Source organism: Rutilus rutilus (assembly GCF_951802725.1).
Source record: "Rutilus rutilus genome assembly, chromosome: 21".
In the NCBI taxonomy this organism is placed as follows: domain Eukaryota; kingdom Metazoa; phylum Chordata; class Actinopteri; order Cypriniformes; family Leuciscidae; genus Rutilus; species Rutilus rutilus.
The window spans coordinates 8645833-8671329 of record NC_140226.1 but is presented as its reverse complement, the minus strand read 5'-3'; the positions used below and the strand labels follow the sequence as shown (position 1 = coordinate 8671329).

General features: G+C 39.1%; 1 protein-coding gene across 1 annotated transcript in view; it reads right to left on the bottom strand.

Moving 5' to 3' along the window:
• Positions 1-503: 503 nt before the first annotated feature.
• The window catches only part of LOC311281147 (kelch-like protein 29), a 176887-nt gene continuing 151893 nt past the window's right edge, over positions 504-25497 (bottom strand). Inside the window, exons 13-14 of the mRNA XM_084393871.1 lie at positions 9618-9762; positions 504-4005 (exon numbers count right to left, since the gene is read on the bottom strand). Coding sequence (XP_084249997.1) covers positions 3822-4005; positions 9618-9762 — 329 coding nt within the window. The 3' untranslated portion in view covers positions 504-3821. The remainder of the gene's footprint in view (positions 4006-9617; positions 9763-25497) is intronic.

Sequence of the window (25497 nt, the reverse complement as noted above, 5' to 3'; positions counted from 1 at the left end):
TGCAGGCTCATTGGAAAAATGAACCTGTGGCAACATTTCTGCAAAATGCAAAATAGTATCAATACATACATATCGCTGCAGACCAGAAATCTAACAGAAATTAAAATTAGAGGCAGTAAAACAGCAATCACTTTTAATCCTTTTCATACAAACTTACTAACCCAAACTTATTACAGGGGCAGATTATGGATTAATAAAGACTTTTCACTTGGTTTCTTGCAAACTATTATAACCTCAAAACACTTTTTAGCATATGTGGCAAGCAGGGCGGGGACAAGAGCCATGGGAATAGAGTGAGGCCAGTGGTGCAAGGGTTAATGAGCCTCACCTGCGCGCCACACCAGTCTCGAGTCCCACGGAGGAGCTCCAGAAGGATAAGAGAAGGAGAGACGACAGAGTGCAAGACGAGAGAGGACCAGGCCTGGGACATTTATGTTGTGTTTTATTATGTTGCCCTCACTGACGACAGCTGCTTTACTTTCATTTTGTTGTTTGTTTATTTTGTCATTAAAGTTACGTTGATTCCGCCTCCTCCTTCCCTGAGCCTTTAAACATTGCTACACCATAGTGCATGATTTGTAAACGAATACATTTTGGAGTTTGCATCACATAACTAGCTTCATATGCTTGGCTTTTCTAACATACTAAGCTTGCTTGGTAGCTCAGCTGGTACTTCCGATGTAGAACGTTTGGGTACGAATCCTGTAAAACACGAGTTACGACAAAAGAGCCCAAAGACTTATAGAAACAAGCTAAAATGGCATGGTTGCTTCAGCAATTGTGTTTTTATGTCACATTTGCTTTTGTTAACACCATCGGGTAGGTTTACGGTTTAGTATAGGTGTACTTTATTTTAAAAATCGATGGAGCATTAACTTTTTAAGCGCCACTTACTGGACATTTCAATTCAGAACTGCGGTGATACGTACAAAATCAACGTAAAAAAACATTGTCAGATTCACTTAGCCCCAAACATTTAGCCCAACTCACTGGGGATTTCACTTTAAAACTGTTGCGAAACGTGCACAACGCAATGTATTATCATTTTGCAGAAATGTTGCCACAGGTTTGTTTTTGGGCTGGGATGGAATATGCCCCACACACCCCACAGTTTTTAAAGTCAACATCAAAAACCACTGCCAACCCATTTTACCTCCATGATGTGACACTTTACATACTGAAACATAATGAGAAAAATATATATAGGACTTGATTTCTTCCTTTAGGAACTGACGGAATGGTGAATAATTGAGCCAGGTGGTTGGAAGGGAGTACTTGCAGAAAATATATCTTGCATTATGTTTATTTATGTTTACTTTCCCTGTTGCCATTTGTTTTTTCTTGTTTTAAGCATAAACCTTCCTAAATTAAGTTGGATTTTTGCTTAAAACAGGATAAAACAACTTTCCAATGGGGGAAGGAAAGTAAACTTAATTCAAGACAATACAGTAAATTCTCTGAAAACAAGTTTTTTTTTTTTACTTGTGAAATCTTGCTTTTCAAGTTCCTTTAAGCTGCGTTCACGCTACAAGCGACAAAGCGCCACGATACCACTCATTTCAATGGAGAGCGGGTGATTTCCAGCGACACGAGCGACAGTGACCGTTGGCGACTGGATGGGGCGTGTCCAGCGACGCGACAAAGTTGAGATATGTTCAACTTTATGCAAATGAAGAGCGGTTTTTAGGAGCGACAACCAATAGGAGTGAAGTCAGTGGAGCACGCATGATCCGTCACTCTTCAGAGGCAAGAAGAATGAGAAACTCACTTTAGCCATCAGAAACTGTCCTATAATGTATGATATGTCTCCGTGTACATACGGTGGTATTCGCTCTGCTGACTCCGAGCCTGAAGGGTTTCGTGAACTCCGATAGACAGGCATTTGCCCGTTTGCTGCAGTTAAATAGCCGCGACTGCAAAGAGCACTCGCTGTTTCTTGTTCATCTTTAATATTATGCATTTTATGTACTGCTTCCATTTATATTTAGACTTTTCCTTCCAAAATGTTTGTTTGTAGCGGCAAGAAAATGGATTTATTCTACTACATGGAGTAACATCCGTGAATGTCACTCACAAACATTACTAGGCAACCAGTAGTGGGAACACCCACGAGCGACCTCACCGCCAACCACTGGCGACCTGCAGCAACAAAGTTGCTTCTAGTGTGAATGCAGCTTTAGATGTTAAATGTTTATATTGAAAAACAAGATAAAGTAGTGATTAAAAAATGAATTATTGCAGTATAGTGACGTCAGACAAAAAGTAAAGTAGTGTCAGAGGTCGTTTCAAGTTATTCCTTTTTGATGAAAGATTACAAGACATTTCTCATTATAATAATGTGCCCTGGTGAATCATTCACTATAAAAATCAATCAATCTTGGTTTCATATTGACTTTAAATCCATTCCACAGATTCCCCAACTTCCCCAAAAAATAACAGATTCTCTCCAGGCCTGGTTATAATTGACCCCTCGCCAGCCCTACCTAAGCAACTGTTGCTGTGTACCATATAATCAGACAAGCTTTTGTTCCATTCTAATGCAAGTGATTGAATGGTTTTAAATGAATTTTCAAATCATTAAATAAACCTTGAGTTGTAAATTAAACTATCAGTCCCAAATCAACATGTAGGACGTCAGAAAAAAAAAAAAAACTTGCCAAAATAACCTTAAGTTTGAATTTTGAATTTTTTAACTACATATCTAAAAAAATCTTACACCAAGATAAATCTTCTTAAGAAGAATATAGGTAAATACTGTATACTGCACATGTTCTGTCTTACTTATTTACTTCTGTTTGCAATGCACTGACAGATTTAGCTTCTTTAGTAAATGTATCTGTAAATGTATCTGGTATAAACCATCCAGATTTTGAATTATTTTAACTGAAAGCAAGTCAAAATACTAATCAAGAATAATGTTTTTTACAGTGTACTGTTGTTCCTATATAAATGCATGTTTCATACTTAAATTTCATACATTGATTTGATAGCGGTTCTGTTCACTTATACTAATGTGATCAGCTGTAATTGCTTTTCTCTTTTCAGTGATTGTAAGAAGAATTTGGCAGTCTCTGTTCACAGTCTCACAGTTTTTAATCACTTTACTGTGTAATTTATCAGTTTCGGATCAAAAACGGCAGATAAAAGATCCTCTGCAATGTCACGCTTCATTCCAGCCCACAAAAGAATAATATCCTATCCATTTTTACCACTTCATGAGCTTCTTTTACTAACAATTGCACCATTTTTGTCAAATTTGTCTGAGTGAGCAACAGTAACAAAGGCAGGCGGAGCTTAGCAAACGGTCAAATGAGGTTTTAGTGAACTTTTAGAGAAGCACTTTGTCCCTTTGCTCCCCTACGTAATTAAAAATTGCTTGTGAATTGGATATGATGAAATAGTGATACGACTGAGTGAACCATTACACGGATTACTGAAACCAGGCGGTGTCATTTTACAGTATTGCTGTAAGAAAAATTAAAAGAACATTATGCAAACATTAAAATGGTAGCAATGCAAAAAATGCTTCAGAAATCTGTAAACGGAGATAAAAAGGAATTATGTAGAGGGGAAAAAAGGTTCAATCCCAATGGCCACAGAGCATTAAGGCTACAGCCACGAAACACATCAACGACAGCTCTGTCAGGTGCGCTATATTACACGAAGGCATGTTTGCACCCGGCAGAGAAGATTAGCTTCTACATTCTGAGTGGGTGTCAGAAAGTGAGCGAGGCTTCTGTATCAGCACATAATCCTGGGCGTGTGGAAAGTGGGTGTCCGGTGTGCTAGAGGCGTTGGAGTTGTGTTCGCCTGTGTCAGCGTCAACCGCTCTGAATGTACTTCTTAATAACCACGCAGCCGTGTCTAAAGAGTGGGCAGGGCAGGCTCTGCTGCAGAGTCCACACATTGGCACAGGGGTCGAAGGCCTCCATGGTTCCCAGAGCCGGGCCCTCGCTGCTCACAATGCCACCGGTCGCGTAGATCTTCCCATCCAGGACCACCGCACTGGAAAATAAGTTATTTGAGAACTGGTTCAGTTTCTCTTTCTTTGTAAAAATTGATTTTCACTTTGACAAACAAACAGAAATAAAAGAACCACATAGAACCTGACTGGAGGAAAAACAATATTAATTAATAATTTAATAATAATAATAACAATAATAATAATAATAATAATAATAATAATATTAACAATTACAATAGGTTTTCAGCACTTCGTGTTTGAACTCCTAATAATATTTTTCAAACGGTACATAAAAATAAAAAATATATAACAATAATATGATATATAACAAGAAAAATAACACTAATAATTAAATAAAGGAGAAAAAAAAACTAATAACAAACTAGACAACCCTGAGTCTAACAATAAACAAACAAAAAAATTAACAAAACAATTTTCACTCAGAAAAATGCTCATAAATTACACAAGTAAACTTTAGACTACAGAGAGACTGGGTAGACTACAATTTGTAAATAAAACAAAGATTATTGGTGTATGTTTTCCAAGAAAATAGTTTTTTAGTCTTTCTACTTGAAAATTACACATTTAACTCAATGCGTATGTCATGTAACCAATAACAACTGTGAACATGTGAATGTGTTGATAACATTTTCTAAAATTTACTTACAATCTCAAGGGAAAAAATAAATAAATAATAATAATTAGGTTAAAGGGGTTCGTCTGCCACAAAAACACATTTATGTACACTTTAAAGCAGAGCAAACAACCAATTGTCAAAACCAAGGGAGTGTTAATCTTAATCATGTTAATCTTAATGCAAATTCTTGTTTCTTTGTTCAGTTTTAGATGTGGACAGAAGAAAGTACTAAAATACTCTGGCAGTGTTTGAGTTGTGAATTGGCACCAGAACCGTTTAATTCTCTCAGATTCTTGACCCTAGTTATTTGAGAAAAAAAAATTCTGGATTTCTTACCATATACATAAGCATAATGATAAAGATTATGTTCCCATTTGCCTTCTTGTATAAAGGCTTTGCATTATCAAACTGTTGGATGAGACGAATCATCTACCTACTAATCTTCTCTTGGGCCGTATTCATTTCAAGCCCTTGACAGGTTTCAAAATGTTAATGCGGAAACTCATGCGAGTGTGACTGTAACTGACATGTCGTTTCTGGAAAACATATTTGTATCACAAATACACAGCAGAAGCATAAAAGGTGTCTGTGTGTGCTTTGGGGGGACGTGATGCACTAGCGATTGTTCTGAGGCTCGTTCGTGCTTTATCTGCTGCTGAGATAATTACTGCCTCTGCTGCGAATACCAATCAGCGGTGAAAGCAAATCGGGCCCAAAGCCCGACCCTGGGGGACACCGAATAAAGTCTTAGGAGCAAACAGGGCAGGCTTTTGTGTAAACTGGAACACATCACTTTAAAAATGTGCTTTTCTCAGCTTGATACATCTGCACTTACTTGATGATGGTTGTTAATGCTCATTTTCTTCATTAACATTAGCAGTTATGTGGTGAGAATAGCATTTTTTTAAATATTTGAAAGCAACTGCAACCATTACATGAATATGTTGCTAAATGAATAACGTCAACAACCATAAAAACAACTGTCAAAGCACTTAAACCTAAAGACAAATGCGTTTTAGACAGCTGGAGTAAGGTACTGTGAAAAAGGATAATCCACGGTTAGCTGGGCATTAAACGATTTTAAGCATTTTGAATGCATAGCGCATTAAAATAGTTCAATCCAGTAGCAAAGTTAATTTATTAATAAAAGTCGCAGGGCAGTGTTGACAAGTTTCTGTGCTCCTGTTTATTGTGTGCAGCGTGTGACAGCGAGTGACAGTGGGTTTGTGAGTTTGCTGAACATTTGTTTTAAAAATTTTTGATTTGAAATGCTTTGTTCCCTTTTGGGATCACGCTTAGGGAGCCTGTCATCTTCGAGTATTGTTAAAACGAGCCAATGTACATTGGTGTGCGTGAATTGCATCAAGAAGAGTGCTGTTGTTTACAACGAGCGAGTGTGTCAGTGTTCTTCTAGGAGGACTCTCCCAGTGCTGGTGGTTCTACAGCGCGAGTGCAGCGGATATCGCAAGCTTTAAGCTCTCAACTGCTGTTTTAACAGCATCAAATTTCTGTGTTTGTTGACGGCTGGTTAGAGGGCAGAAAAGTGAGTGCTTCACTGTTTCAGTTCACTGTTCAGTGTTGCCGCGGTCATTCCCCTGTGTGCACCGGCACTGGTGATGGGTCCCATTTCCTGAAAGAGCAACACGGGTGCGTTTGCGTCTTTTTCAAGATGTCAATCCACCCGTGCGTTTCTGGATGCGATCGTTCCCTGTCCCCCCAAATGGACGGTCACAATAGTTGTTTCACGAGTTTGTAAAAAAAAAATATATACAGCACGTTGAAGCAGCTTTTGTGGATAGTTTATGTTCTCATTGCGAGAATATGACTATCACGGTGTCAGAAGCTTGATACTCCCATCAAGACTCGCCATCATGCGTGAAGGTGGATTTCCCATTACCAAGCAGCACTATGGCGCCGTGTGGGATGGGTGATCAGAGGATCATAGTGAGGCTTCCCTGCCCGGTAACCAATACCTGTGGGCCCCTCACTTCTCTATCACATCGCAGCTGGTGGAGCCCCCCGTTGAGCGTGCTGGTCCCTCTGTAATGGACCGACCAGCCGTTTAATTCGGGGCCCCTCCAGAGGACAGGATGCCGATTGCAGCATCGGAGGGTGAGCTGACCTCTGGAAATGATGACTCGGCTGCGTTATCTCCCTCTGGGAGTGCAACGTTGCCCGAGCCAGATCCAGAAACATCAGCTATGCTGAAATGGGCCACCGAGGCTGTCGGGCTCAAGTGGAATCCTCCACCGTGTCCCGAACAGTCTCGGTTGGATGACTGGTATCTCGGGACGGGCCACGCTGGTTCTCAGCTCGCCGCCCCAGTGCCTTTCTTTCCCGAAGTGCATGGAGAGCTTACCAGGTCGTGGACGGCACCTTTCTCTGCCAGAAACTGCCAGAATAGCTTTTCCCCCCTCACTACCCTTGACGGAGGAGCGGTGAAGGTTTGCGAGGCTATCCCTCCAGTGGAGCGGTCTGTCGTGACACAGGTGTACCTGTGTCCGGCGGCCACTGCCTTTTGGACGGGGGATCCTCATCTCCCCCCAAGGCCTGTGAGTTCCCGTCCTTTCTGACAGGCAGAGCTTACAAAGCCTGTGGGCAAGCCTCCTCTTGCATGCCATGACGCTGCTACAGGTCTATCAGGCCAGGGCACTCATGGACATGCACGAGGCTAGCCCAGACCATGTGCTCATAAGTGAGCTCCGCACCGCATCCGACCTCGCACTCCGGGGCACGAGTGTCGTGGCGTGCACAATCGGTCTGTCGATGTCCACCTTAGCAGTCCAGGAGCGCCATTGTTGGCTCAACCTGGTTGATATGGCGGATGCGGACAAGGTTCAGTTCCTGGTCTCCGACGCGGTGGAGAGCTGCGCCAAACAGTTATCTGCCGCCCAAGCGCAGAAGGAGGCCATCCGGTACATCCTGCCCTATCCTGGTCCCTCTGCGTCGGTGAAGCACTAGATGGTGCTCCCGACTGATCCAGCCGGTTCCTCTGTGCCAGCAGACTCGGCTAAGACGATGTAGTTTGCCCGGCGCCCGCCCATGTTCAGCACTATTTGTTACACTTCAAGAGTGTTTCCGATTGTGCGTCTGTCGTGCGAGCGGTCATCGCATTCCTACTGGTGAAGGATGCGATTGAGCCGTCCCTCCAGCCGATATGAAGCCCGGCTTCCTAAAGTTTTCCGTATCTCATTGTACTCAAATAGTGGCGAGTTACGACCATCTTGGATCTGTGTCTTGATTTGGGCCCTTTTTTAAGCTTCCGTTCAAGTTACAAACACAGAAACACATTCCCAATGCTCCGTTCCCAAGATTTGTCTGCAGTGTTCGACCTGAAGGACGTATACTTCAGATCTCTACCCTTCCGCAACCCAGGCCATGCCTGAGCTCTTGCGTTGAGCTCTTGCGTTGAAAATAGCCTATGTGTCGAGCCGGTTGCTTTCCGTGCTTTCCGTCCCTTCATAGGAAGTCAGCTTCACTGTTAGTCCAGTTTGTAGTGTCGGCTTGCTGCGCCATTCCCCTCCTATGGACTGGATACGTGCGCCATTGCTCCAGTTGAGTTCCCCTTAGCTACTGAGCTACAGTCTCTCTTTGGAGGAACTCACTACCCTGTTGAGTTCCTCCACACCCCCTCGGTGTTGGACGTGGTGGAGCGTCCGATGCTAGGCCTACCACTTGTATGCACTGGTGGAACTTGTGCTAGGCTGGGTCCATATGTTGCGATCCCTACGGCGATCCCATTTGTGTATTCTTCCACGGTACGGCTCCCTCCGGCGAGCCCGTGTCTTCCCTTGGCAGAACCTGTTCTGCCGTAACTGACCAGTTGCGTCTCCCCCCTGACTACGTCAAACGTGATCGACTGAAAGGGAACGTCTCGGTTACGTATGTAACCCTCGTTCCCTGAAGGAGGGAACGGAGACGTAGTCCTGTCGCTACTATTGCTGGACCACCGCTGACTCTGTGCTCCGCTCGGCTCCACAGCGAAAAACAACTGGTGCGTGCATCCACTTCCGTATTTATACCCGCGCTGCAGGACTGAGCGTGTGATGCAATTCACACACGCCAATGTACATTGGCTCGTTTTAACAATACTCGAAGATGTCAGGCTCCCTAAGTGTGATCCCAATCAGTCGACACGTCGACTACGTCTCCGTTCCCTCCTTCACAGGGAACGAGGGTTACGTACGTAATCGAGACATTCAACACTGAACTGACTTCAGCTGAATAATGACACTATTCTCTTTTTTAGAGGTTCTTTACAGCAGGATTAAATTCTGTTTGATTTTAACAGAAATTAAATTCTAACAGAATTTAAATTCTGACAGAAATTTGACAGTATTAAATTCTGTCGCCGGAGAATTTGTTCGTTGGTCATTGAAAATGATTTGTTCATTTGTTCATTGAAAATATTCATTGATCATTATTTTCCTGTTTGTTACTGTATAGCTGCTTTGAAACAATTTGTATTGTATAAAGTACTATATAAATAAAGGTGACTTGTAATTTTTGCTAGTATACATTTCAAAATGACAGATAAATGTATTGTCTTACTAAACAATTTGCAGAACAAAAAATCAGTAGTTGACTTGACTATTTTATTGGCTGTATGTGGCATTTTGCATTTAGAGAACGAACTAATTCAAAATGACAAAACAAAACAGTAAATTTTTAAGACAATAGTTGAGAGACCCTAATCTGAATGCGGTGAATTTTTATGTTTTCTTAATTTCTTTTTGAATGTGCAAAAGTTCAATACTTAAGTAGTATTAAGTACGAAGAAGTAAGAAGTATAAAAAATAGTAATAGTGACGCACCACTGACTAGGGCAGACTTGTGCAGTAAACCTCTATTCAGCTGTATTCAAAGAACCATGAATGCACAAGAATGTTTGTAAGTAGCCATGACTATCTATCTTTTCTTACAGCTGAAAAACTCTCAATCAAGTTTTCTCCAAGGACAGATGATGGTCTGCAGCTTAATTTTCAGACTCATTTGTGGTTAACATGCTGGTTTTACCTGCAGAACTGCCTGGAGTGGTTCATGTTGGGTCCTGCTTTGATGTTCCCTTTCTCAGGGTCGTAGATGGTGGTGGCTCTGGCGTATGCTCCTCCCAGGATGAAGATATATCCATTCAGAGTCACAGCCGGGGCGTATTTGTTATCTGAACAATGACAAAATAAAACAGAAGTAACCACTAACCCATTTTAAGTCCATAAGGTCAGGAACATCCAGCATGCAAATATGCAAACGTGAATTAAAGATCAAGACGATTTTTTTTCCCTCTGGAATAATGTGCACTGATGAATCATTCACAATAAGACCAGAAACACATATTAAAGTAAATAAGGTTAAATAATTTCATGTTGCTTCACAAGAATCTCTTGTAAATGCATCATACCTCAAATCAACTTATAAACAAGATTATAAAACACATTTTAGAACAGAGACAAGCAATTTGTATGGGTTTATTAAGTTTCATTCATTGAGAAAGGCACCTGAATAGATTATTAATTTCAACAATATACAAGTATAAGAGTAACAGCTGGGGTCATTCTGTCAACTGTCTAATTGTAAATCAATAGCCCTGTTCAAGCACAATTATGTTGGCATGAATGCGGTTAACTTCTTTGATTTAAGTAATCAAACAAGAGAAAACACAAATAATTGATGAGAGGCAAATAATTGAATTGAATTCACATTCAACCCAGCATCTGTGACATCAACCTCAGCTGCTGAAGAGAGACGCGAGAACATTGAGCTAATTAAATCTTGGGCCTTTCAGATTTGGAGTGAGACCTCCCGGGAAGAAAAGATATTACGGATAATGTAAAAAAAACAGAGAAAGGTGGAGGGAAGGTTAACAAATAGAAAATCAGAAATAGAAGCGTGCATGCAGATCCATGAGAAATACTGAAAACTAAACAAGAGAAATATTTGATCTCACTTAATCTATCAAAGCTAAGCAGTGCCCTAAGTACAAGACAAATACGAGGAGATTACCACAGTCCAAGGGTAAATCTCACAAAAACCTGTTAAGAACCCGGTCATGTTTTAGCCCACAATAAAAATAAATCAATAAATAAATCGAAATTCGTTACATTTATATATATATATATATATATATATATATATATATATATAAAAATGTAAAGAATTTCGATTTATTTATTGATTTATTTTTTATATATATATGTATATGTACAGTATATGTATACATATATATATATATATATGTGTGTGTGTATATACATACATATGTGTATACACATATATACATACATACATACATACATACATATATATATATATATATATATATATATATATATATATGTGTATATATATATATATATATATACAGTGCTATGCATAAGTTTAGGCAACCATGCTAAAGTTGACTAAAAAGAGGAATAAAAAATCATATTTTGCAAATTTAACTTAATGCCTTATTTTAAAAAATTAGGAAAAATCCAACCTTTAAGGACACCAATTTTCTTTGTGAATGAATAATGTATCGTAAATAAATAAATGTTCTTCCTTAAAAAACAGGGTGCATAAGTTTGGGCACCACTATGTTAAATTCCCATAGAGGCAGGCAGATTTTTATTTTTAAGTATTTTTTATTTATTTTTTTTAGGATACTATGCATCCTGATAAAGTTCCCTTGGCCTTTGGAATTAAAATAGCCCCACATCATCACATAGCCTTCACCATACCTAGAGATTGGCATGGTTTTATTTCAGTTAGCCTAATAGCTAGTTTGATTTGCATTGAGAGATGATCTTATGGAAAGTACTCCATGCCAATCTCTAGGTATGGTGAAGGCTATGTGATGATGTGGGGCTATTTTAATTCCAAAGGCCAAGGGAACTTTATCAGGATGCATAGTATCCTAAAAAAAAAAAAAAAAAAAAATACTTAAAAAAAAAAATCTGCCTGCCTCTATGGGAATTTAACATAGTGGTGCCCAAACTTATGCACCCTGTTTTTTAAGGAAGAACATTTATTTATTTACGATACATTATTCATTCACAAAGAAAATTGGTGTCCTTAAAGGTTGGATTTTTCCTAATTTTTTAAAATAAGGCATTAAGTTAAATTTGCAAAATATGATTTTTTATTCCTCTTTTTAGTCAACTTTAGCATGGGTGTCTAAACTTATGCATAGCACTGTATATATATATATGTGTGTATATATATATATATATATATATATATATATATATATATGTATATACAGTGAGGAAAATAAGTATTTGAACACCCTGCTATTTTGCAAGTTCTCCCACTTAGAAATCATGGAGGGATCTGAAATTGTCATCGTAGGTGCATGTCCACTGTGAGAGACATAATCTAAAAAAAAAAAAAATCCAGAAATCACAATGTATGATTTTTTAACTATTTATTTGTATGATACAGCTGCAAATAAGTATTTGAACACCTGAGAAAATCAATGTTAATATTTGGTACAGTAGCCTTTGTTTGCTATTACAGAGGTCAAACGTTTCCTGTAGTTTTTCACCAGGTTTGCACACACTGCACCAGGGATTTTGGCCCACTCCTCCATACAGACCTTCTCCAGATCCTTCAGGTTTTGGGGCTGTCGCTGGGCAATACGGACTTTCAGCTCCCTCCAAAGATTTTCTATTGGGTTCATGTCTGGAGACTGGCTAGGCCACTCCAGGACCTTGAGATGCTTCTTACGGAGACACTCCTTAGTTGCCCTGGCTGTGTGTTTCGGGTCGTTGTCATGCTGGAAGACCCAGCCACGACCCATCTTCAATGCTCTTACTGAGGGAAAGAGGTTGTTGGCCAAGATCTCGCGATACATGGCCCCATCCATCCTCCCCTCAATACGGTGCAGTCGTACTGTCCCCTTTGCAGAAAAGGTTCCTCATGATCATTGATGCCCCACGAGGTGAGATCTTGCATGGTGCCCCAGACCGAGGGAGATTGACCGTCATCTTGAACTTCTTCCATTTTCTAATAATTGCGCCAACAGTTGTTGCCTTCTCACTAAGCTGGGTAGCCCATCCCAGCCTTGTGCAGGTCTACAATTTTATCCCTGATGTCCTTACACAGCTCTTTGGTCTTGGCCATTGTGGAGAGGTTGGAGTCTGTTTGATTGAGTGTGTGGACAGGTGTCTTTTAGAGTGTGTGGACAGGTGTCTTTTATACAGGTAACAAGATCAAACAGGTGCAGTTAATACAGGTAATGAGTGGAGAACAGGAGGGCTTCTTAAAGAAAAACTAACAGGTCTGTGAGAGCCGGAATTCTTACTGGTTGGTAGGTGATCAAATACTTATGTCATGCAGTAAAACGCAAATTAATTATTTAAAAAACATACAATGTGATTTTCTGGATTTTTGTTTTAGATTCCATCTCTCACAGTTGAAGTGTACCTATGCTTACAGATCTCTACATGCTTTGTAAGTAGGAAAACCTGCAAAATCGGCAGTGTATCAAATACTTGTTCTCCCCCTGTCAGCTGAGAACAGGAAACTGAGGCTACAATTCACACTGCCTCAATAAGATTGGACAATAGAATACTGGAGAAGTGCTGGCTGGTCTGATGAGTCTCAATTTCTGCGTAGACATTCAGATGGTAGGGTTAAAATTTGGTGTAAAAATGGACCCATCCTCCCTTGTATTACTAGTTCAGGCTACTGTTGGTGTAATAGTGTGGAGAAAATTTTCTTGGCACACTTTGGGCCCCTTAGTACCAACTGAGCAACGTTTAAATGCCACAACCTACCTGAGTATGACCCCAGTGTACCCGTCTTCTGATGGCTACTTCCAGCAGGATAATGTGCCATGTCACAAAGCTCATGTCATCTCAAACTGGTTTCTTGAACATGACAATGAGTTGACTATACTCAAATGACACAGTCACCAGATCTCAATCCAATAGTGCACCTTTTGGATGTGGTGGAACAAGAGATTTGCATGTGCAGCTGACAAATCTGCAGCAAAATCTGATGCTATTATGTCAATATGGACCAAAATCTCTGAGAAATGTTTCTAGCACCTTGTTAAATCTATGCCATGAAGAATTAAGGCAGTTCTGAAGGCAAAAGGGGACCCAACCCGGTATTAGCAAGGTGCACCGAATAAAGTGGCCAGCAGTTAACTTTTAAACTGGGTTAAATGTGACCAAGAGATGTTTTAATGAAATTCACCCTACTAAGTTTCTCAAGTTCTGAATCTTTTCTGTGTTTCTTGATTTAATCTCCTTTTGGCATCCAGCTCTCCGCTTGACCGCACATATTTGAGAATGGTTTTCAGCACCCCCCCAACACAGTGTGTGCATGTGTGTTCAACTCTCGTCTGCTGTCTCCTGCTGGGCATTGAAGTGTCAATCTGCCATCCTCAGTGATGTGGCAACTAATAAATGGGGCTCTTGAAAGAATATCTCAAAACAAACAGCGGCAGTCCTTTTACAGTTAAACAAAGTTTCATACTTCCATAAATGTGGACAAAACACCAAAGATCTTCATCCTGATGCGTGTCATGGCCACGGGCGGCTCTTCGCCATGGTTGGAATATTTACATGTTAAACACAATACACAATATAGTGCAGAGTGAGCGTGTCCCACTGCATTTTCTGGCCTGTCAAACACAATAAGCATGCCAGCGGGGGGAAGGTGTTGTCATTCACAGATGGTGTCGGTGACAATGCCGTCCCCTGCCGTTAAGACGAAGAGATGAAAAACTGCAAATGGGAAGATTAGACAGATCACTGACTGTCAACTGAGAGATGATACTCTTACTGTCGACTGACCAAATCATTGATATGAAGCGTCTCCATGGCAGATCTTACAGTTTTTCAGTGTTCACTGAGTAAAACTAGACCACCCAAACATATTTCCAGTTAAAATATCTAACAATAACAACAAATTCAAAACAAGTGTTACAAATTTGCAAGTTAGATAAGACAAAATTCACTATTCAAGATCTTTTGCATTGTTTTATTTAATTCTTTCCCTACCAGAGTTTTTTTTAAGAAGTTGCCAGGCACCGCCAGCATTTTTGATAATTTTCACAAAATTTGCATGGGCCTAAAATATTTTGATGTATGTTTTTGTCAAAGACTACATCAAGATTGGATTCAGAACGATGATCAAAACATAGATGGAGTAGATAGAGTCCCAAATACCCCCAAAAGTTTCACAGTCCTATAGCTCATCCTGGGTCGACATTTCATTCGGTATCATTAGGCAGTTTTGATTTATATGCTTAATGTTTAATGTTAATGATCACGTTATTTTACATATGCATCTTGCTAACATATAATATTGCTTGTTTCTGCTTCTTCACCTGTGTTTTTGATCAGGAGATACAGTACTCTTTCAGAAGATGTGTAATAGCACCCCCTACCGCACAACAGTGAAAGCTGCAGGATGCTATTTTCTTCTAAATCTGCTGTACAGCAGAAACAAACTTAGTTGCATTATTTTCCTGTTATCACTGTAAAGCTGCTTTGAAACAATGTATATTGTAAAAAAGCGCTATATAAATAAAGGTGACTTGACTTGACAACAGTGAAAGTCAGAAATTTCCGTCAATGGCTGGGAAAGATTTAATATTTTCTTACAATGCATGGAAATTGTATTAATCATTGTGTATTTAATCGTTTAAAAGTTTTTGAGGCACAATTTTAATTAAAATGTCGATTTCTATAAATATCTATGTACACTATAACTTTATTCACGCATACATTTACACTACCATTCAATAAAATGCTAATTTTCTTTCTTGTTTTTATCAATGTTGAAAACAGTTGCTTAATATTTATGTTAAAGGATTCTTTGGTGAATAGAAAGTTCAAAAGAACAGTATTTATTTGCAATAGAAATCTTTTGTACATTACACAAGTCACTTTTAATCAATTAATTAAAGTGGTCATATGATGCTTTTTAATGTTTTCCTTTTCCTTTAGTGTGTAATGAATCTGTTTATGCATGTAAACGATCTGCAAAGTTACAAAGCTCAGTCTTCCACAAATAGATGTATTCTAACAGAGAACACAGATCCAGTCCAGCCTAAAACACCTCGATCGAAGTCCAGATATTATTTCCTCAAACGCCTACGTCACAATGTGAAATATTAACGGCCGGATTCCAGACTTTTGGTCAAATATAGCAGACACTTAATAATACCTACGGGGTTAAAAGTCTTGATCAAGGGTACAACTGCGATCAGTCTTAATTGGGTTTGAACCAGCAAACTTTTTGCTACCTGCCCACATCTTCTACTCTAGGCTTTACTGTCCTACGCTACAATTACTAGGCCATTTTAATATGCTACATAGTGGTTTTAGTTGCTTTATTACTGTTGACCGTTTCCATGGCTTTATCGATTGAGGAGGAAGCCAAATAACAAGACAATGAAGACTGAGGAGCTTTGTATTTGAGCCTTTGCTGGTTCTTACACAAACACGGCTGCAATAAACATATGATCCCTGCGCCACTATGTCCATAGTGATATAAAAATCAATAAGAGCCTCACAGTCCATGGCAACATCAAAATCAATAAGCGCCCAGGCTGAGATGACGTTACTGACCGAAACCCTCAACAGTTCATTATCCGCTGGTGCAAGAATACCTGCAACACTTGACATCTACACCGACCTTTCCAGATCACTCAAGCCCTTCACAATAATCAAAATATCATGTTCCTTCTCACATGCAGCTGGCCTTTCGAGACCGGCTCTCGACGAGAGATGATGTCAGTTGCCTTCTCTGAACTTTAAGTCACCTGCTCTAAACGCTCTTTGGCTACATGAACGTACATGATTGACCCAGTGGGTCACAAAAGTGTTTTTAAAGTCACATGTGTGCGAGTGAATGTTTGCTGTCGGCTGCAGAGTTGAATGTCAGAAGCATTCATATCTCCCTTTCGCTGATACAAACGCCATAACCGAACTCTAATTTCAATATCTGAACCTTTTGAAGGAGTCTCAAGTGGCATGTCAGACAGCAAAATGTTATTCACGTTCCACTGATCTGGTTCAATGCAAAAAGGAATAGTTGACTTTCCAAAAATGACAACTCTATCATTACTGATAGAGTAAAACTGAGAGTTCTGAACCTGTATGCTGTTTTTTCTTTTGTGGAACTAAAAAGGAAAATCATACAGAAGCTATGAAGAGCAACCCGTATGATGCCTTTCCAGCTCAGAAAAGAACATAAAAAATATATATATATTAAAAAAAAGCACCATAAAAGTAGTTCGCATGCTTTATAAAATCACTGAGAGCTACAACAGGGAAAATGATCAGCAAATTATTACTTTTTGTTTGTTTCTATGCTATTTTCATAGCAGAAACAAGATAAAAAAACACAATAATGCAGTGCACAAAAGAACTATATAAGACATTTTTGAAAAGACTATGCCATAAAATATATGTTCTAAATAACAACTTAATTCGGTCCGTTCCTCACACACAGCACGATATGACATAAGACTTGCAATATAGTGTAGGAGTTGCATTGAAGAATTTCTAAATGAACCTCGTGAAACATTATACCGCACTAGATAATTACATTGCTAAACAGAATTTATCTGCATGCTTTTACCTCACACAAAGTAGGGTATCTGCAGAGTTTATAACTTCAATTTGAGACTTTATAAAAACTGCACAAATACAATACTGTATGCTCATGCAGAACAAATCCATACAATCTCAAAATAAATCATGCATCTCAGATTCTTTGACTTTAAATAAACAGGCACATATTCAACAAAGTTATATCAGTAACTGCAAATTTAAAATACAATATGTACATATGCACTGCAATTGATTTATGTACAAATACGTACATCAATACAAATTAGAGGTTGAACAATATTGGAGTTTGCCGATACAATAACAATGTGTTCAAAGAATGGCTATAAAAAAGGTATTGTGCCGATACTAGTAAAATGTATTGACTCTTATTTTGAAAGGTCTTTGATTTTCCACTCCCAGCTGCTAGTTTAAAATATGAGGGAGATAAAATATGGACTCTTATAACCATCTATTAAAATAGAAACAGAAAGTTTTATAATCAAATTTAAGACCTCTTAAAATGATAATTAAGACTTTTGTATGACTTTTCATGCTAAAACTGAATTTTGGACTTGCAGGGACCCGTTCACATCTAAAAATGGACCAAGATGCTCCTCAAGATGAATTCTAGAGAAAAAGCATAACACATGACTAAAAATACGAGCAGTCCATAAGTGTGATCCTTTCATCAGTCGTCTGCCAGGTGCCAGATCAGCCAATAATGAGGAAAGAGGATAATGGTCAGGAAACTGTTGAAGACATGCATGCCACAAGAAACTAGTTATAAGCTCAAGTTTTCATTATCAGAGCGCTTTATGTTAGCAGAGACAATATACAGTAAAGTCTTCTCATTGACAATCTCATTAAAAACATACAACTTCTGGTCAATTTGTTGCTGCAAAACGCTGCCGCCGTCAAATGACTTGCCGGGTTGCATTGCTTTAAAAGAACACACGTGCTCATTAGCTGGACAAAACATACACTTTTCGAAATTTCAAACTAGCCCAATACAAGCAGACACAAGTTGTACGTGCATGACTAGAAAATAAATGCCTACAATTCGCCTTAAAGTGGCCTTGATTATTCATTAACTATCTGATGCATGTGGCAAGAAAAATCGAGCACTACAGTAGCTTTACAAATCTATAGATAAACTTACTGACACTGAAATTGATACTGGACAATAGAGATGCGCGGATGGGCTATTAGAGATGCGCGGATGGGCTATTATTTCATCCGCAACCGCATCACAAAAATCATCATCCGTCTGCCATCCAGCCGCACCAACGTTTTTGACCAATTTTCAAAACTGCACCCGCCCGCCATCCGTTGATTTGTGTATACATATATTTTTCATTTGATTGGTTCAACCGCCCGCCACCCGCCCGAATTTAATTAAAATATTATTTTTCGTCACGTCATCCGCCCAATCCGCGGTTTATCCGCGGAGTCCGCGGCTGTAACCGCCAACCGCGCATCTCTATGGGCTATTATTTCATCCGCAACCGCATCACAAAAATCATCATCCGTCCGCCATCCAGCCGCACCAACGTTTTTGACCAATTTTCAAAACCGCACCCGCCCGCCATCCGTTGATTTGTGTATACATATATTTTTCATTTGATTGGTTCAACCGCCCGCCACCCGCCCGAATTTAATTAAAATATTATTTTTCGTCACGTCATCCGCCCAATCCGCGGTTTATCCGCGGAGTCCGCGGCTGTAACCGCCAACCGCGCATCTCTATGGGCTATTATTTCATCCGCAACCGCATCACAAAAATCATCATCCGTCCGCCATCCAGCCGCACCAACGTTTTTGACCAATTTTCAAAACCGCACCCGCCCGCCATCCGTTGATTTGTGTATACATATATTTTTCATTTGATTGGTTCAACCGCCCGCCACCCGCCCGAATTTAATTAAAATATTATTTTTCGTCACGTCATCCGCCCAATCCGCGGAGTCCGCGGCTGTAACCGCCAACCGCGCATCTCTACTGGACAACCGATACTGCAGTTTGCAGATACAAAAATAATGTGTTTAAAGAACAACATATTACTGTGCCATTTTACTAGTAAAATTTACATATTGAATGATTTTTTTTTTTTTTTTTTATGTAAACAAGCTCAAAATACACCGGGACTTTTATTTTGAAATGTCTGCACTATACCACTTCCAGCTGCTAATTCTAACATATGAGGGAGATAAAATATGCACTCTTATAACTATCAACAACATACTACAATAGAAACACCGTACAATAAACATAATTCATCAACAGTAGATCAATAAGCAATCACTTAGCATAAATTCATGGACTGCAAACTGCTCTGAAATGGCGACAATGTAGAACTTGCAGGGACCCGTTCACATCTAAAAATGGACCAAGATGCTCCTCAAGATGAATTCTAGAGAAAAAGCATAACACATGACTAAAAATACGAGCAGTCCATAAGTGTGATCCTTTCATCAGACATCTGCCAAGTGCCAGATCAGCCAATAATGAGGATAATGGTCAGGAAACTGATGAAGACATGCATGCCACAAGAAACTAGTTATAAGCTCAAGTTTTCATTATCAGAGCGCTTAATGTTAGCAGAGACAATATACAGTAAAGCTCTGTGTATTTAACAGATAATCCGTGTATCTAGAATACTGTCTAACACTTGATGTCTGCTCTGTCAAATCTTCGTCGTCGGTTAGGAACCTGGGTGTGCTCTTTGATACCAATCTTTCATTTGAAAGTCACGTGTCTAGTATCTGTAAAACCGCATTTTTCCATCTTAAAAATATATCTAAATTACGTCATATGCTCTCATTGACAAATGCAGAACAATTAGTCCATGCGTTCATGACATCAAGGCAAGATTATTGTAATGCTATTATGGGTGATTGCCCTGCACGCTTAATAAACAAATTACAGCTGGTCCAAAACGCAGCAGCTCGAGTTCTTACCAGAACCAGGAAGTATGACCATATTAGCCCAGTTCTGTCAACACTGCACTGGCTCTCTATTAAACATCGTATACATTTTTAAATATTGCTGATTACTTACAAAGCACTAAATGGTTTAGCTCCGCAGTACTTGAGCGAACTCTTAACGCATTATAGTCCTTCACGTCTATTGCGATCTCAAAATTCCGGCCAGTTGATAATACCTCGAATATCAAAATCAACTGCTGGCGGTAGATCCTTTTCCTATTTAGCACCAAAACTTTGGAACAGTCTTCCTAACATTGTCTGGGAAGCAGACACACTCTGTCAGGTCAAAGCTAGACTTAAAGGAGAACTTGGTAACTTTTTTAACTTAATAAAACTGTCTAGAAATCATTTGGATGGTTAAACAACCTGTTCTAGTGATATTGGTGACTTTCCCTGCTCCCCCCAGCGTTCCCAGGCGGAAAACCAACCTTGCAACTTTGGGACTACCGTCCCGGCAAGATAGAAATTGGAAGTCTCGTGAGAAGCGAGAACAAGAACGAGAACGAGCGCGAAACACGAATTGCTTTACGGCAATTCAACATAAACACACGCACATGTATAATGATTACCCACCTCGGTAGACATAGCTCCACACGATACAGTTGGCTTGCTCCGATCAAAACAAACGCACATGAGCAGCGGTAGAGAGGGGGAGGAGGCCGCCGCAAGTGAGTTTCTTACGACAGTGTTGTTATATATAAGCACCCCCACAGCTATAGGGGGAGCTCGTGGGGAAAACATGCGACAACAAAAGGGAAAATCAGCGAAGAAGTGACTAGAGTTCGCTAGAGTTGCCGAGTTCAGCTTTAAAACACATCTCTTTGACCTAGCATACACATAACACATTATAGACTTTTATAATTCAATGTTAGGCTGCATAGATTAGGTCAGCCAGAACCGGGAACACTTCCCATAAATCCTGATGTACTCGTTACATCATAAGAAGAATGGTGTCTACGCTAATATCAGTCTCTCTGTTTATCCCGAGGTTTACTGCAGTCCGCCGTATCCAGGCTGTATCCAGATCTGATGAAGGACCTGCGCCTGGATGCGACGACAACGCAGTCCTGAAATGTCAACTAGGCTCTTCCCTGTGAAGGCCTCCCTCCCCTCCCTTTACCTCTGTACAGATAAAACGTTGTCGGGATAATTCCGGTTCGCGTGGCTACGTGGAAACGATACAAATTCTGTATTATTAATTTTAAGGCCAGACAAGTAGTTTGTTGAGGGTTGATTTGTAGGGAAGGACTACACGCCTGCGCACATATATTCAAACGCACATACCTATAGACTGAACTCGTAATACGCATGTGCACGCCATCTGCGTTCTCACTGGTTCGCGTTTTTGAAGTTTGCGCAGAAAGAACTTAAGAGTTTTCTGTTAAAACGGTGTCGTGTTAGCTAATAACTAATGATCGTTGCGACGGAAGTAAATCAATCAAACTAACTTTAGCTGGACAATAACTTTATTCTAGAGCTGCTATAAAGCCAAAACACTTTACTTTAATTTCCTATTATCAATGTAAAGCTGCTTTGGAACAATCTACATTGTTAAAAGCACTATATAAATGAAGATGACTTGACTTGACTAGAACGCAGAACAGCTTCACGTTTTTACTTTGTGCTCATGTTTATTTCAATCATATTCTTTTGAATATTATTATTATTATTATTATTAAGATTTATGTTATACCATTTAAGATATTTAAGACTTTTTATGATCTTAAATTTGATCAAACTCACATTTTAAGACTTTTAAACTCATTTTAATTTGAAGTTTTAGGCGTATATTAAACGTCAAGTGTCTTCTTATTGTCTCTGAAAAAGATATTTCATGCAGCAGTCAGGTGGATATCAAAAATAACTTATTTTACTGACTAAAAATGGCAGATAAAGCTGGTTTCATGGCATTGTGTCTTTTTTAAATCCACACTTATTTCTGCACTAATGGGGAAATGCTTGCTTTCTAGCTATAGTGAAACGCCTCAGTCCTGCACTCGCTGTGTGTCCCTCAGGGCTGCATTTGCCACCGAGTTACAGGTAAAAAAAAAAAGTTCCTTCCACCCTCTACCCACAACCTCAATATCTCTGGAGCGTGTCAAAATGCCAAATACTAATGAAGTCAACTTCTACTGAAATTCCATGAAGTTATTTTCTCATAGTTTCAACACTGTCTAACGAAAAACTTTAGACATGAAATGTATCTGATGTGGGACCTGATGTAAAAATATATTTCTGCACATTTTATTTGTATATATTCCCTTCAAAAATAAGAATTACGATTTTTAAATGGTTTTTGAAAGAAGTCTCTCATACTCACCAAGGCTGCATTTATTTGATCAAAAATAAAGTATAATAAAGTATAATAAATATAACAAATAAAGCGTGACCGGTGTCTGAAGCACGTGTAAACACGACAATTTTATTGGCTGACGACAGGTAATGAAGTCTCTACTGATGCACCTATGAGTATAAGAGGGTGCCTGCAATTTATGTCATTAGCTTTTTTGTCTTTAGGAGCCTTTTGTTTGAAGTAGCGTATGTGAAGACCCAGGTAGCCAGCGCAATCGGGCCAATTGTGGCTGAGTGTCGCCTCACTCGGCCGTGTTCTGGCAGCGGCTCACCAGAAGTGAGCCAGCTCTGGCTCAGTGATGGATGCCAGAATTGGCTTTGGATGTACAGATTTGGCCTGATTTGCACTGATATACGGCACATTTAGCCACATTCGGCCTGATTACGGACCATAACCCATACACAAAAGAAATATATTTGAAATATATTTTCTGGATATGTTTTGGAATATATGCAAATATTTGAAATTGGCCCAATAAATATATTTCATACTTATATTTCATATATTTTTGTTATATTTCAGAATATATTTCAATGTATTTGGAATATATGCCACATATATTTTTGACACTTTTGGGGACCCGTACAGAAAAAAATACATTGAAATATATTCTGAAATATAACAAAAATATATGAAATATAAGTATGAAATATATTTATTGGGCCAATTTCAAATATGTGCATATATTCCAAAACATATCCAGAAAATATATTTCTTTTGTGTATGGGAAGGGCTGGTCTGATTTTGGGTGAATTATGTCCATACAGACCCGGGCCAGTTTAGGTGCTGGGGGTGGGTCTCTTTTGACAATGTGGTAAATTGTATGTAGCAATGACCCTTAAACTTAAACATAAACATAATATCCTTTCCCTGTCAATGTTTTTTCATTTTTTTCCCACATTCTCTTTTTTCTTAACGAACTAAATTTTTAACTGCGACATCTAATAAAAAATGTATTAACAGTACTACACATAAAATATCGAAGTAATGTTTATAATGAAATTATAATCATGAGTTGGCTGACATAGTGCTAGAATTTAGCTCCAACCCAACCCTAGCTCCAACCCTAACTGAATCAGCTAATCAAAGTCTACTAAAAACTTCCAGGCAGGTGTTCTGGAGCTGGTTGGAGCTAAACTCTGCAGGACACCAGCTAGTAAACTAACCAATGTGAAGTCTTAATTTTCTAATAAATTCATAAACTGTTCTTATTGCTTCGTCTGTAGCCAGAATATGACATGCTTTTTTCCCACCACAGAAGCAATCTATTAATCGACAGTAAAGCAATAATCAACAATATTGATTTTATGATGATATTGCAGCATAGTCTGTGTAAATAAGCATAAATGCCATATCAGATGCAACTTTTGTTCCACCTTTGCATTGTAAATATGGCTTTTGTTGATGTTGAAAGATTTGTAAAAGTCTATATTGCGACTGATCTTTTTTTTTTTTTTTCTTTTTTTTTTTTTTTTATCAGTGCAAAGAAATGCAAGTACTGCCAGTGCATCGGATACAGAGATTGAAACGTTCATCAAAAGATGGCTTGCAGCTCGCTTCGGACAGAGATGGGGAAATAAAAGAGCAGGCCAAAAAGCAAACAAATTAAAGTGCCCCTATTATGCTATTTTAAAGTCACCTAATTTAGTTTTTGAAGTCTCCTACAACAGGTTTACATGCATCAAAGGTAAAAAAAACGTTCTCATTTTAATTTTCTTAAATTTTTGCACATCACCACATTTTTCATTGATTCTCAACCGACTCGTCTGATGAATCAGTCTCTCTAAATCCCTCCTTTCCGAGAGTCTGCTCTGCTCTGATTGTCCAGACAGCTCAGTCTGTTGTGATTCCGCGTACAGCGCGTGTCGGAAACAAAATTGCCCTTTACCATAACTTAAAGGTTGTATCAAAACCAAAATAAATAGCTGATTGGTTGGAACACTATTTATTTTGGTTTTGAGTGGTGGTGAAACCAACTGTTTTTGTGTGCAGATCTCAGAGCCTAGGCTGCCTACAGAGACGCTTTTTTTGACGGCATGCTTATGGGGCGGGCAGCTAGCGGATCGTTAGGAAAGATTAGATGAATGTGATCATTTATGTTTGGGCCTGAAATCGCTGATACAACCTTTAACTTCAGCTCCATCTGGAGGCTTCCTACAGCTTAGCGATTGTACACCATAAACTAAAGACAGTAACAAACGATGACGTTGATTTTACCATATCAATCTGAGCTCGAGTCTGAAGATGAAACATTCGAAGAACTAGTTATTCAACCCCCAACCTCCATCGCAAGGACGACTTAAAGAGATACGCTACTCAGTTTGAGGTACATTATGAGATGTTTCAACTGTAATTCTTCACCATCAGCATTAACAAGTGTATGTCCATCAACAAACCGATGTGTATAATTCAAATTTATTGCGGTGAACATGCAGGAACTGCATCAATAATGGTGCATACGTTAGCCAAGCTCTAACGTGAATGACTGATGTAACATAATGTAACTGATGTAACGTAAAGGAGTAGGATTCGAAACCCAAGTGACTCGTAAAGTCGATTCTCTCTATTGGGAGACAATAACTTTATTTATTGTACACTTTTAACTTTTCAGATCGGTTATGTTCGCAAACAGCTATATTACACTCTGCATGAAAGGGAATATTCGAAAAACCATAATAGGGGCACTATAAGGTATTTTCCAAATATCAACATTTACAAGAGTAAATGTTATCAGTGTGAGATTTCGGTGATCTATCTGACTAACCATAAGTGCCATTGTCTTTTCCCCTTTTTTCATCTCTCTTTCTGTCAATAATCTGTCCATCTTTTAGGGTACGCTTACTTGAGGAGGCTCCTTAAGTTTTCTTTTTCATTAAACATTTTGGTAGTTCTTATAAAGCTGTATGTTAATGTTAGGTAGTTTTAGTTTGGTTTCTTTTATTATTATTTTTTTAAGTAGATGCCATCTTAAGGATTTTAAGGCAACAATGTAATTTTGTGGAAAAACT